The sequence below is a fragment of the Rhinoraja longicauda genome, chromosome 35 (genome assembly GCF_053455715.1).
Source record: "Rhinoraja longicauda isolate Sanriku21f chromosome 35, sRhiLon1.1, whole genome shotgun sequence".
Lineage (NCBI taxonomy): Eukaryota > Metazoa > Chordata > Chondrichthyes > Rajiformes > Arhynchobatidae > Rhinoraja > Rhinoraja longicauda.
This window is the reverse complement of record NC_135987.1, coordinates 7,187,410-7,203,058: the sequence shown is the minus strand read 5'-3', so window position 1 is coordinate 7,203,058 and position 15,649 is coordinate 7,187,410. Positions and strand designations below refer to the sequence as shown.

At 42.8% G+C, this 15,649-nt stretch overlaps 1 protein-coding gene across 4 annotated transcripts in view; it reads right to left on the bottom strand.

Moving 5' to 3' along the window:
* The window catches only part of pald1a (phosphatase domain containing paladin 1a), a 204,554-nt gene that overhangs the window by 24,041 nt on the left and 164,864 nt on the right, over nucleotides 1-15,649 (bottom strand). For all 4 annotated transcript variants that reach the window (XM_078428424.1, XM_078428423.1, XM_078428426.1 and 1 more), the window contains exon 19: nucleotides 8,991-9,146. In XM_078428424.1, the coding sequence (XP_078284550.1) occupies nucleotides 8,991-9,146 (156 nt within the window). The remainder of the gene's footprint in view (nucleotides 1-8,990; nucleotides 9,147-15,649) is intronic.

Sequence of the window (15,649 nt, the reverse complement as noted above, 5' to 3'; positions counted from 1 at the left end):
TTCTTTTTTTTTAGGTCTCTTCCGCGGGGCCTTCCATCACCCGGCGCGGCTCGGCCGCGGGACTGAACAGCGCCCGGTGCGGCTCGGCCGCGGGGCCTTCCATCGCCCGGTGCGGCGCGGCCGCGGGACACCATTCTGCTTTAGTTAAACATTTTGTTCAAGATGGCCGCGCCATTGTGTTTGGCTGCCTGCCACTGTATGTTGTTTCTTTTTTTTTTCCTAATCAGATGTACAGCACTTTGGTCAACGTGGGTTGTTTTTAAATGTGCTATACAAATAAAATTGACTTGACTTGACTTGACATCTAGGTCAATTAAGGCATCTGAAGTGCCATACCTGAAAATTGTAATGACCATACTCTGAATAAGTACCAATATAGCAAATAGCACTTAGAACCAGTTGAATTAGAATAATCACAGTAATGAGCTCAAATGTTGATGCATTGTAGTTCCAATGCACACTTTCCAGCACCATGAGGATTTGAACCTATGAATCAGAGGCAGGCATGAACACATAGCACCACAAGCCTGCTCTACCATCACATCTGCTCTGATTATCTCAACTCCCCAATCCAGTCTACACATTGTAACCTTTGAACCCCTTGGAGGCTCTCTATTGCTGTCATTGAAATATTCAGTCCAATACCCAGTGAGAAAGAGCACTCCAAAAAATTATGTGTGGGGAAAAAAAAAGTGATTTGTTCTCTGCAATCTCACCAATGCCCTACATAACTGCAGCATGACCTCTCTACTTCACTATTCATTTCCCAGAAATAGAAGTTAACATTGTTAGCTTTTTCACACAAGGGGTGGTGGGTGTATGGAACAAGCTGCCAGAGGAGGTAGTTGAGGCTGGGACTATCCCAACGTTTAAGAAACAGTTAGACAGGTACATGGATAGGAGGGATATGGACCAAACACAGGCAGGTGGGACTAGTGTAGCTGGGACATGTTGACCGGTGTGGGCAAGTTAGGCCGAAGGGCCTGTTTCCACACTATCACTCTATGACTTTACTAAATACTTGCTATAATTGTTAAAATCTACAAATCAGTACTATAGCACTCTGGTCTCGCTGAATGTCATAGCTCGGCAATCTCTTAGCATTTGGATGATTATGCTTTTCAATTTTTCCAGCTAAAGTGGATAATTTCACATTTTCCCAAGGTTAGATCTTTGCCTTCTCACTTACACTTACCTTTATTCCCTTGTAGTCTTATGTCTTCCTCACAATTACTTTCCTTTACTTTCCTACCAATCTTTACATCATCAGCAAATTCATCAACCATATCTTTGCTAAGCAGCCAAGTGATATGAATTATAGAAAATTGAGGCTCCAATACAGATCCGTGTTGCACATCACTTGTTATACATTGCCAACTAAATAAAAGATCCATTTAAGCCTGCCCTTTGTTTCATTTGCCAGCTAATCTTGTACTTCGCCAATATGACAATTCCACCATGATCTTTTATTTATAAGAAAATAACTGCAGATGCTGGTACAAATCGATTTATTCACAAAATGCTGGAGTAACTCAGCAGGTCAGGCAGCATCTCGGGAGAGAAGGAATGGGTGACGTTTCGGGTCGAGACCCTTCTTCAGACTGATGTCGGGGGTGGGACAAAGGAAGGATATAGGTGGAGACAGGAAGATCTCGACCCGAAACGTCACCCATTCCTTCTCTCCCGAGATGCTGTCTGACCTGCTGAGTTACTCCAGCATTTTGTGAATAAATCGATTTGTACCAGCATCTGCAGTTATTTTCTTATACTACTGGTTGCTCCACTGCGATTTCTCTTCGAGGTATGTCTACTTTGAAGAAGTTCTCCTCCTCTCTTCGACAATCTTCCTGTCTCCACCTATATCCTTCTTTTGTCCCACCCCCGACATCAGTCTGAAGAAGGGTCTCGACCCGAAACGTCACCCATTCCTTCTCTCCCGAGATGCTGCCTGACCTGCTGAGTTACTCCAGCATTTTGTGAATAAATGATCTTTTATTTTCTGCATAACCTTATTTTCAATGTTAAATTTCATCCCATTTCTTGAATCAGTTTGTTGAAATCCTCATTGCAAATCTTTCAGAGATTTGTTTCTCTTGCTCCTCACCTCATTCAAAATACTAATCAAAATTGTAGATTCTCAATCTTGGTAATTCAGTTCAATAGTCAATAGTCAATTTATTTGTCACATACACATAAATGTGCAGTGAAATGAAAAATTACCCGCAGTTCAACAATAAGACCGATAAGAATAATCAATAAAAATGCAATAACACATACAATCATAAACCAACACCAAACAAAAGAAACATCCATCACAGTGAGTCTCCTCCAGTCACCTCCTCACTGTGATGGAAGGCCAGAATGTCTTTTTCTCTTTCCTGCCGTTATACTCTCCATTTCCCTGTATGCCTTAAAAAAAGTACCCTTTTTCTTTTAACTTTCATTATCTTTAGGTCAGTGGGAACGTTAATCTCTTTATATAATTCAATAGCCAAATATCTAATCAGTTCTAATAGTAAAGTTCCCCATTTTTCTAATTAGTTCTGCATGCTCCACATTATTCGAAGCAGTTTCCCAGGCTTCATCCAGTTCCTTTGCAATACAGCTCCAAAACAAATACATTTAAGGAGAATTAACATATCAGTCAAATAAATGTAATTGCTCAATTAAAAAATAAAATAAGATTACCATCAATTTAGAAGGCCTTGCTAAGGGGCACATAGTAGTTAAAGTTACTGGAATAACAGTCAAGAGTTCTGGATCATCGATCCAGGGACTCAGATTTGAATCCCACCATAGAATCTGGGTAATGGAAATATGAATAATTATTCTCTGCCACAGAAGGTAGTTGAGGCCAGTTCATTGGCTATATTTAAGAGGGAGTTAGATGTGGCCCTTGTGGCTAGAGGGATCAGGGGGTATGGAGAGAAGGCAGGTACAGGTTACTGAGCTGGATGATCAGCCATGATCATATTGAATGGCGGTGCAGGCTCGAAGGGCCGAATGGCCTACTCCTGCACATATTTTCTATGTTTCTATGTTTCTAAAGCCAATAATAGTAACAACGGGTACTACCGGATTGTTGTAAAAACCCATCTGGCTTTTGAATATCTTTCTGCACGAATGTCTTCCTTACTTACCAGTTAGGTCTATGTATGACTTTCAATGTAGTTAGTTCCTGATTTCCACCTTAGTTCAGGGGTAACTACAGATGGAGAGCACTGGCATTTGCAGCAATGCACAAACCACAAAAGCACTGAGGTCGTTACAGTTTTACTAATCCAGGCCGTCAGATAACAGAGTTCACTCCAGAAACCAGTCGAAGAGCGAAACGGAAGCTTCAAATAAACAATGTGCACGTCCACAAACAAACAAACTGTTTTCATCATCTCAAAACTCGAACCCTCTTGAATATGATTCTAAGCAGTAAACCAAAACCCACATGTCTTGATAGATGTTTGCATGACGGCTCTTACAAATAAATATTTTTTCAAAATGGAGAATTAAGTTGCTCACTTAATAAATATGTTCAATTGACAAAAACTATTAATGCCTAATTAGGGCATCTGGTGAGGAATAACAACTGAGTAGTAATTAAAAAAGAATATATTATTCCAGTCTACGGCTTTACAGTCGACTGGTTTATGTAACAACAAAAACAGCAAACCCAGACTTCATTATTTAACATTCAAAATAGGCAGTGACCAAAAAGTGAAATTTACTTGTAAATTCTGAATCAAGGGATATGGGGAGAAAGCAGGAACGGGGTACTGATTTTGGATGATCAGCCATGATCATATTGAATGGCGGTGCTGGCTCGAAGGGTCGAATGACCTACTCCTGCACCTATTTTTCTATGTTTCTATGTTTCTAAATTCCAGTTGAGTTTTTCAAAAAATGCAACAGAGCTACATAGTAAAGCTGCAGCTGAAATATCTCTCAATCATTTATAACAATTTTAGCTTTCTGCAGTTGATAATACAGTTTTCTTGATCCTATTTTAACTACGTTTACAAATTCCTACTTCAATTAAATACCTTATGAGAGTGTGGTTATTTTAATCAATCTATTTTGCTTTTGAATATTATATATATTTCTTAAAGCTATACTCAATAACACCTGAAACGCTATATATTTGAGTGGCATAAACATTTCAGCAAACTTATGAGCAGTTAGTCAGTAAAACCATCTTGCCCTTATATCCTACCAACTACTGCACCTGCCATACAGTTCACATGCAGATTTCACAATATATCATTGCTTGTTAAACAACAATCTCCTCCAGAAGATAACTTAGTTCTGCTTCAATCCTCAGATGCATTGGTTTTCAGAAACTACTCGCTATTCAAACATGACAAACATCACCCATTTGAAGCATGGTGCTCTTTGCAACATTTTCCTCACTTGCAGATCAAAGTGGCACACAGACACGGAACCACCTAAATGGAGGAAAACACATCTATCTGCATGCTCCAGTGACAGAATTGGCACTGCCCATCATTGAGATGCCTGCTTTTGAGACTGTAATCAGTGCAGGGGATGAAATAATTGAATATGAAAGTGCCTTCGCACCTCAACAACATCTCATCCTCCCTTCAAACTACAGTCTTCCGATTTAAAAGCAAGCATACAGTCTCAGTGGTTTGCCTGAGGTGAAGACTCAAAATCTGAGGTGAATGATCAGCCATGATCACATTGAATGGCGGTGCTGGCTCGAAGGGCCGAATGGCCTACTCCTGCACCTATTGTCTATTGTCTATTGTCTAACTAATTCTGCTGTAAAGACAGATGTGCATTTCGACAGGGCAGACCTACAGAGGTTACATCAGTGCATACAATGAAATGCATTGTTATGCATGGTATGAACATTGATTTCTCTAACTTGCTTTCCCTCTCTCTCCATCTTCCCAGTTCTGACTGTCTCCGACTACATTTTATCTCTTTTGCTTTGTTGTTACCTTCTCCCAGCTAACAATGATCTAATCTACATATTCCATGATCGCTGCCCCCTTTGTCCTGTTTTCACACCTGACACTTCCTATCTATGTATCTCCCTCTCTACTGACATCAGTCTGAATAAGGGTCTCGACCCGAAATATCACTCATTCCTTCTCTCCAGAGATGCTGCCTGTCCCGGCTGAGTTACTCCAGCATTTTGGGTCTAGCTTCAATGAAATGCATTAGCAAGCTCACTAAAAATCCAATATGGAGGAGTCAGCTTTCCACAAGGCATCGTAAAAAAAACATCATTGCTTTCCAGCAGGTAACTGGCTCCAAACTGCGATGCACCATTTCATGATATTAGAAGCTTTGGCAGCCACACAGTCTCGCTGTTGAACTGGAAGCTGAGACTGCTATACTGAACCTGACGTAAAGTGGGCAGCATTGGCTGTTTAAATTCCTGCTTACTGAGGTTTCAGATGAGATAAACAAGGGAATAAAACATTGTTTTATCCCAAATTGGCGACGCTGCCCTAGCAGCTGCAGCTTACCTGCAGTCCGTTTGTCTTTGTGTTTTTTGTTGGTTTTGTGTTAATTGTAGTGTTTAGATGTGATGTCGTGTTTTTTGTGGTTGTGTACTATGTGTGTGGGGGGTGGGGGGGACTGTAAAATTGTAAATTTGTCCCTTCCGAACGGAGACCCGACCTTTGTTTTCTGGGTCGTGTCTCCGTTCCCGCTGCGGCCTACCATCGGCCAAACTCCTGGAGCTGGCGGCCTCCACCCGGGACCGGGACCACCTGGGCTCTGGTTCACAGAGCCCGCGGACCGGACTTACCATCTGTGGAGCCGGCTGTCTTCGGAGGCTGCGGGAGTGGCTGCGACTCGCCTTCGGAGGCTTCGGCTCGGGCCGAGTGGATGCCGACATCGGGAGCTCCGGCAGCGGCAGCGTGTTCGCCCGCCCCGGATCACGGAGCCTGTGTCGGCCCGCTGCGGACCTTTCACCCGTCCGGCGCGGCCTGGAACGTGGCAACTTCAACAGCCTGACCGCGGGAGAAGACGGCAGGGGAAGAGAAGAGACATTCTGGCCTTCCATCACAGTGAGGAGGGGACTGAAGGAGACTCACTGTGATGGATGTTTCTTTTTTTTTTTTTTTGTGTTTGTTGTGGTTGTGTAGTTACTTATTTTATTGCTCTTATTGTTGGACTGTGGGTGACGAAATCCCGTCCAAAGACTTGTTTTTTGGATGACAAATAAAGGTAATTCTGATTCTGATTCTGATTCTGTGAAGGTATTATTAATGTCTTTTTTAAACAATCACACCTGCAAAAAGGAATGATGTATATGAAGAACCTGTGAGGAGGGATGACATATAACCAAATGGGAATATTGATTGAACCAAACATCACAGTTAAATGTTTAGGAGTGTATTCAACAGGCCTCGAACAGGCTTGGAGGAACATTGAATTGGCTGGGACTTTTTTTCCCCAACATTAGTCACAGAATGGAAATTCAATTGCTTATAAAAATGATGAGGGGCCTAGACAGAGTAAATAGCAACGAAGATTTCATTACCAGAAGGAGCAAAATGCAGGGATCATAGATTCGGAGTAATTGGTGGAAGGAATGTAGGGAAGATGGAGATTTTTGTTTCCACCCCAGTGGGTAGCTGGAGTCTGGAACTCACTGCCTGGCAGGGTGATAGTGGAAGAAACTCGTCTTGTTTAACAATGTGAACTTGAAGACCTGCAGGAATACAAAGCTGGAAGTGAGCCTGGTAGCGATTTTTGCACCTGGCACGGACAGCACAGCCTGATTGCCTCTTTGCATGTCAAATCTTCTGTGGATTACAGTATGCTGAGCACTTGCATGGTCTCACAGACATCCAGCAATGTGTCGTTCAACCAACCATTGGAAATGCGGGTGTACCAGGCCAGAAAGGTAGCAGTTGCTCTGGGGAAAACGTCTTTCCTCTTTCTGGAGGACAAGCCTGTTCGAGGCCTATTGAATACACTCCTAAACATTTAACTGCCATGTTTGGTTCAATCAATATTCCCATTCTGGAGGACAGCATTAATCTTCCCACTTCCATTCCATCCCTATTGCTTGTCTGACACCTAATCCAAACTGCTACTGCCCTTACAGAAATGGTTGAATCAATAGCCTGCTATGCCAGAGATGCTTAAATTTGGCCTCCAGGGCTTCCAACAAACCTTTCATGCAGAAAACACCTAGATAAATATATTGTTCAAGGTACAACATAAACCACTTCCGTGATATACACCTGTATGGATCTACTGATCTATAAACAGAATAATGGGATTAACGTGAGATCCCACTAAATAACTTGCACAAATATAATGAGCCGAGTTATTTTCTTCAGAGCTGTGTGTTTCCATGATTCTACAATAAACCATGGTCAGCTTCAGAAGAACAGATCGTCTTTGTGTATGTCAGCTGGAAATTACACTATTTTTCCAAATCTTCTCATTGTCGGGATACTGTCCCCAGGGAAGTTGTAGCGTTTTCATGGAAACTTTTTCTTCCTGTATATGTCATTTTGGTTCTATGGTATCACTCTGAAAAGGTCACGGTTTCAAGTCCCATGCCAGATCATTCTAGCACTATCAAACAGTGTCACAATCCTGAAGGTTCTGTCAGCTTTATGAACAGAGCTTATATATTGAGGTCTGCTTGCCTGTCCAAATGAACACAAAACGATCCGGTGTACTTTTTCAAAGCAAATCCTCACAGCATGGTAAGCAACATTCATTCCTCAATAATGACTATTTCTGATAAGGTACCATACTTGTTTGTCTATGAATGAAAAATGCCGACATTATGACAATAATGCACCGGTTTCAAAGACACTGAGATACCGAACGATACTGTAACATTCAAGATCTTTCTAACTTGTAGAAAAATCAACTTTTAAGAGCAATTTTGGCATTGGGTATATTAGTGTGTGCCGCCGAGCGACATATACAGAAGTCATGGAATCATGGCATGGAAACAGACTGCGGCTTCCTGAGTCCACACCAGCCATCAAGTTTCCATTTACACGAATGCTCCCCACCATCCAATCAATGCTATCTCCATTTCTATACACATAGTAAGTGCAATTTACTGTGGTCAATTAAACTACCATCTTGCATGTTTTTTAGGATACGGTAGGAAACTGGAGCACTCATGGGATAACCACGTGGTCATAGGAAGAATTTGCAAACTCCACACAAAACAGCAGCAGAAGATAGACACAAAATGCTGGAGTAACTCAGCGGGACAGGCAGCATCTCTGGAGAGAAGGAATGGGTGACATTTCGGGTCGAGACCCTATTCAGACTAAAGACAGAATGAGACTCAGACCGAGATCCTTCTTCAGATGTCATCCTTCCTTCTTTCTCTCCAGAGATGCTGCCTGTTCCGCTGAGTTACTCTAGCATTTTGTGTCTATCTTCGGTTTAAACCAGTATCTGCACACAACAGCAGCAGAAGTCAAGATGACAGCTGATTCACAGTACTATGTGTTGCAATGTTCTGAAGTTGTACAAGGTGCTATATAAATGGAATGTCTTGTTTATGGCTGTTTTTAAGTCACAGACCTGTTGAATTTGACAAATTGCATTTCTTTCCTTTAGATCTGAGATTCTTATTGTTGCTTGATTGCAAAACTACATGTTTGTGCAATACCTTTGAGACTTGTACACACACCACTCCAAGAAAACAGTATCTAAGCACTATTTAAGTTCCAAACCTGCATGTATTTTTATGTTAGCATCTCCAGGCATGGTCCAATTACAGTAAAATTGCATGTTAAAGCAAACTTATTAGAACAGTAATAATTTAAAACTTGCTTTTATACTTTCACTGAACTCAGCCCCTTGCAGTGCACCTTAACAGACAACCACAATGGATGCATTGCTCAGCTGTTAGCATTCCAAGATCCACCTCCAGTTTAAATTCCATTTGGAATATTTTGGAGGACCAAGAACCAAGATCACTTATTAAAAATAAATAGATTAAAATAACACCTTCACAATATTAAGTGTACCTCATGCATCCAAATGCTGAAGGGCCTTTTCCAGATGTCTTTCTTTTCAAGATGTAAGTAGGTATTGAAGAGAATTAGGTAAATATATCGTTCAAGATACTGCAGGCTTCGTAGTTGCAACAATTGTACTTCTTTTTCCGATTTAGCTGTTTTTATCTGCAACAACCAAAAGAAACTACATTCAGAATGATGATTCAGAAGAGCAGAAAGCAAAAATATGGATTAAACTAAAGGATGACATTTGAATTTGTTACCCATTCCTTCTCTCCAACTTGCCCTGGAGAATGTTGAAGAGTTATTTCATTTAACAAATGTACTACACAACATTTTCTTGGTTACACCATCCCCCATTCTACTCTCCTCCATTGAAGACATATTCCGGAGTCGTGCATTCCAGCATTTGCCCTGGGAAACTCGATTCTTTGAAAAAGGGAAAAGATGATTACACAGTAAACTCTGGGCTTTAACCACATCTCAGTAAAAATCTCTTGAATTGCCAGGCCACAGCTGTAGACAGACTGTTTGGGCATGCTAAGGCATTCATTGATGGCTTATGTACATTAATGAAACTCAGAGTTTAGCCCTTTTGGCAGGTTCACTGTTCCTTTTCACAGTGTATCAGTCTTTTGACTGCATGCATGTAACACCACGCTGCCATATCCCGTCTGACACTTAATACATGGTAATAATAGTTCTGTACACTCCCAGTGAAACCCTCTTTCAAAAGACTCTGGCAGTAATCGAGAGTGACAGCAAAATTCTTACAATTGAAACATGAAAACAATTATTTTTACACACAAAGACAGCGTACTATTTCCTCAGTAGGTGTAAAAATGCATAGCAATCATTAATCAAAGAGCAAAATGAAGCAGACGCTGAAAATCTGAAATGCAAAGAGGCTGCAACGATTCGGAACCTGTGCAGATATCTGGTGAAAGGTCATCTGCCTGAAAAATTAATTCTAATTCTCTCTCCACAGATGCTGCCTGGCCTGCTGAGCATTTGTACGCCATAAGGGATAGGAGTAGAATAGGGGCATTCAGTCCATCAAGTCCACTGCCATTCCAGTGCCATAGTGAGGCCCACTGGAAATTGGAGGAACAGCACCTCATATTTCGCCTGGGCAGCTTGCAGCCCAGTGGTATGAACATTGACTTCTCTAACTTTAGATAGTTCCTCTGTCCCTCTTTTCCCCTCCCCCTTCCTAGATCTCCCTCTATCTTCCTGTCTCCACCTATATCCTTCCTTTGTCCCGCCCCCCTGACATCAGTCTGAAGAAGGGTCTCGACCCGAAACGTCGCCCATTCCTTTTCTCCTGAGATGCTGCCTGACCTGCTGAGTTACTCCAGCATTTTGTGAATAAATACCTTCAATCATGGCTGATCTATCTCTCCTATCCCCAGCTTTCTGCCAGCGCATTAATTTTTTGCAATGTCCTGCCAAGCTACTTTACTTTCCAATTTACCACTCTCCTTCAGATCCCATGGGCTCTTATTTTGTTTTGACCAGTCTTTGTCAAAAGCCTTGCTAAAATCCACACGCTACTACAGCATACTCTCCTCTCATGATACCTTCACGATAAATTCAATCTAGTCAGGCATGAAATTCCCTTAACAAATTCATGTGTTTGTTCTAGATTAATTTGTGCCATTCTAAATAAAGTCTATACTTTCTCTCAAAAATGATCCCAATAATTTGCCCCCCATTGAAATTCAACAAACATGCCTATAAATTACTCAGTTTACTGGTTCCTGCCTTTATAACTAACTAGACCAAGTGGACCCGTTGGGCCCAAACCTCTCCTGAATTGGTGCAGCACCCTCTCCCTGCCCCTCCCCTCTTCCCCCCTCCTCTCTCCTCCCCCCCTCTCCTCTCCTCCCCTCCCCTCCCCCCCTCCCCTCCCCCCACTGCATCCCCTTCAACCCCCTTATCCTCCCCCCCTCCCTCCCTCCCCTCCACCCCCTCCCTCCCTCCACCCCATCCCTTCCTCCCCCTCCCTACCTCTTCCCTCCCTAGGAGATAGATTTAAACTTTAAAATGTGAATAACTTTAAATATATAACACCGATTTCAATGAAACTTCTTCCATTAGCACCAAAGGGACGACGGTGAGTAAGGTGGGCCTAGAATTGTCGCTCTATCGTGTACTGTTTTGGCCGTAATTCAGGAACAAACAAACAAACGAGTTTTAGTATATAGATAGAATTTAACAGTCCTCCAGCACCACTTCTGGAGGCTGAGATTGGGGAAATGAAGGCCCGATGCCTTGCAAATACCTCTCTTTTATTATTTTAACAGCTTGGGAAATACTTGATCCAGGTCCGATGCTTTATATAGTTTCAAAGATGCTTTTATTTTACCATTTACTTTTTTTCCAATCCCACCCAATATATCACACTCTTTCATAAGGAACGCCTTAACTCTAACGTTGGCATATTCCCCTTCTTTTGTGCAGACTACAAAGTATTCATTGAGAACCCTACCCACATCCACCAGCTCCACACATAAGCAACCTTCTCCATTCCCAACAGTTTCCATGGTTAATCTCTTGTTCCTTATATATTTATAAGACATCTTTGGACTTCCTTTGATTTTACCTGCCAATATCTCTCTTAGCTTTCCTAATGTTACCCGTACACTTCTTACATTGTTCTAAATGTTATTCAGTGTCCAGTTGTGTCTAACAGAAGCTTCTCTTTTTTTCTTTGCATGTACCCTGACATCCGAGGGCTCTGGATTTTAGATTTTTTTAGATTTAGAGATACAGCGCAGAAACAGGCCCTTCGGCCCACCGGGTCCGTGCCGCCCAGCGATCCCCGCACACTAACACTCTCCTACAACCACTAGGGACAATTTTTACAGTTGCCCAGCCAATTAACCTACAAACCTGTACGTCTTTGAAGTGTGGGAGGAAACCGAAGATCTCGGAGAAAACCCACGCAGGTCACGAGGAGAACGTACAAACTCCGTACAGACGGCGCCCGTAGTCAGGATCGAACCTGACTCTCTGGCGCTGCATTCGCTGTAAGGCAGCAACTCTACCGCTGCCCCACCGTGCCGCCCTTATGCAACATGAGATTGTCAATTATTGGCACAATAACCTCTCAGATAAATTCTATCATTTAAACCATGTCCAAAAGCCTAACCCCTCCTTCCATCTAAAAAATTCAACAGACTATATGAAATTTCTCCCCCAACAGAAACATCATCAGCTAACACCAGGCAAACAATGAGAAAGAACAACCAGTCAGTCTGGAGAAGGGTCCCGGCCCGAAACGTCACCCATTCCTTGTCTCCAGAGATGATACCTGCCCCGCTGAGTTACTCCAGCATTTTGTGTCTAACTTCGATTTAAACCAGCATCTGCAGTTCTTTCCCACACTCATTCTCCTGTTTATCTTCCCAATCATCCTGCCTTAAACATTCACTTCTTTGTCCATGCTGTAAAATGTACTATATACAAAATATATTGCAACAAATCTCTCCGGTTTCTTCAACAATGTCTCAGAGACCTGTGATCTCGACCACCCAGAAAGTACATGCAGTTCCTACACAATTGGTGTGTCTGCATTGCACCTCTTGGGATGATTGTGACTGTTGATCCTCTTTGTCACATCCTCAAAACTTCTATCAAGCTAGTCCAACAGAGCCTTACTTAACAAATGCATGCCGACTCTCCTTCATTCATTTGTGCTTTTCGTAATGAACAGTCCCTCAGAATAGATTCCAATAATTTTGTTGAACACCAACCGACTGTCCTGTAATTACTTCCTTTTCCTCTTCCTCCCTTTCTAATTAACAACATAATGTTAGCAGTCCACCTTTCCCATGGCACTACTCCAAGGAGGATAAGAAAACTATGGTTAGAACATGCACTAAGTGCAGCGTATGTTTACTAGGTTAATTCCCAGAATGGCGGGACTATCATATGTTGAAAGACTGGAGCGACTCGGCTTGTATAGTACTGGAATTTAGAAGGATGAGAGGATATCTTATCGAAACGTATAAGATTATTAAGGGGTTGGACACGTTAGAGGCAGGAAACATGTTCCCAATGTTGGGGGAGTCCAGAACAAGGGGCCACAGTTTAAGAATAATGGGTAGGCCATTTAGAACTGAGATGAGGAAAAACTTTTTCAGTCAGAGAGTTGTGAATCTGTGGAATTCTCTGCCTCAGAAGGCAGTGGAGGCCAATTCTCTGAATGCATTCAAGAGAGAGCTGGATAGAGCTCTTAAGGATAGCGGAGTCAGGGGGTATGGGGAGAAGGCAGGAACGGGGTACTGATTGAGAATGATCAGCCATGATCACATTGAATGGCGATGCTGGCTCGAAGGGCCGAATGGCCTCCTCCTGCACCTATTGTCTATAAGTCAGCATACGACAGTCGAGCATCCCTAAAGACAAACACAGACACGAGCTTTACCACAAAACTGCACCCATTTCCAGGCTGGCACTGAATATCTGCCGAAGATAGACGCAAAATGCTGGAGTAACTCAGCGGGACAGGCAGTCATTGTACATTGTACAATATTTGCCATTGTACAAGGACATCCCCTCTGATAATCAATGCCTACTTACAAAATTGCAATTTTGTCAGATTCTATGGTTCAAGAGGCAAACAAAGGAACAAATTTCTGGAGTGAAATGGACAACTGAAAGATTTTATTAAAAGTAAGGCAACACTACCTTTTTAAAATCACACCTACTTATTCAGGTATTGTCAATAACTCCAAAACATTAGCATAAAGATACACCAAATAAAATTCATACAGCTGTTAATAACATCATATACTATCAAACATATAATTTGAAATCTTGGAACTAATATATCCAAACATTTTTTTTAATTGCCATTGGTGATTTTAACAGGCATTCCAAAAAAAAAGAAAAATAACCACTCTCTTCAGCAGGTCAAATTGACCAAAAAGCCAAATGTGATTATCTTCATCTCATTGTAATATGTACTATTTACAAAATGCATTGCAATAACTCTCTAAGGATCTCTACATTGCAGCCCTGGGGATCATAATGACTTGAAGCTCTTTGTTACATCCTCAAAACATCTATTGCTCACCACTGCCTTTTCAAGGACAGTCAATGGCAAACAATAAAGCTGGCCACAATAGTGGCCTCTACTCCCTATGAAATGAATTTAAAGAAAGAGTTGGCTGCGCCTAACGGCTGCGGCTCTCTGGCAGTCTGTTGTCTTTTTTTCTTTTTTTTTTTGTTTGTGTCGGTGTTGGGATGGTTTTTGTTTCTGTTTTTGGCTGTGTATGTGTGGTGGGGGTGGGGGGTTGTGGGGTGGTGGGGGTGGGGGGTTGTGGGGTGGGGGGGGCGGGGGGAAACCTTTCTTTTATTGGGTCTCTTCCCCGGGGCGCGGCTCGGCTGTGGGCCTTAACATCGCAGGTGCGGCTCGGCCGCGGGACATTTCAGTGCCCGGTGCGGCTGCGGGACGTTTCAGTGCCCGGTGTGGCTGCGGGACGTTTCAGTGCCCGGTGTGGCTTGGCCGCTGGACTTAACATCGCCCGGTGCGGCCGCGGGACGTATCAGTGCCCGGTGTGGCTCGGCCGTTGGACTTAACAACGCCCGGTGTGGCTGCGGGACGTTTCGGTGCCCGGGGCGGCTCGGCCCGGGGGCCTTCCATCCCCTTGCGGGGGCTGTGCGTGTCGTTTGCCTCGGTAGGGGTCGAGCTGCCTGTCCGTGGGTGCGGGGGGAAGAGAGGGGAAGTTTTGTTGCCTCCATCACAGTGAGGGGGCGTTTGGAGTCACTGTGATGGATGTTTGTGTTGGGGTCGGGTGTCCTGTGTTCTTTTCTTTTTTGCTGTGTTTTGTGTGACTGCTGAAATTTCGCTCGGTGTTGTGCCGAGTGACAATAAAGTGTTGTTATGTTATGTTATGTTAAAAATCTAACAAGTCTTATCCTCTGATCACCGTGCCTGTTCCCTGGTGGAATCAACATCAACAATCTAATATAGCCACAGAGTGCTAGAGCAATTCAGCGGGTCAGGCAGCATCTCTGGAGACAAAGGATAGGCGATGTTTTGGGGCAGGGCCCTTCTTCAGTGGCCCTTCTTCAGACATCTGAAGAAGGGCTCTGACCCAAAATGTCACCTATTCTTTACCTCCAGAGATGTTGCCTGGCCCGCTGAGTTACTCCAGCACTTTGTGTCTCGCTTTGGTATAAACCAGCATCTGTAGTTCTTTGTTTCTATCAACAAAACTTAACTTCAGCTCCAAGTTGAAATTGTTCCTCAATCAACTCATAAATTCACCTTGCTTTATTTCTGCTCATCTGCACTGATATAAAGGGTGTGAGATTTAGTTTAAGTGCTAAACCATTGTTTGAGACCAGAGCAATTAGTGACATTGTTGCCTTCTTCACCACTTCATCCTGCTAAATTGTAGATCTTTGCAAATTTTGCCCTTGTACTTCTCAGCAACAGATGTCAGAAATTTAAATAGCGTTGCTAACAAAGACTGAATGAGCTGCCACAGTGCATTTTGCATCCATCACATGTGGTCGTTGAGGAAGTGAATGTTTAAGATGGTGGATAGACTGTAAATCAACAAGCTGCTTTGTCCTGAATGGTATTTAGCTGCTTGAATGTTTTTAGATTTACACCATGTTGATAAATGCAGCATCTAAACAGTGTAGACTGG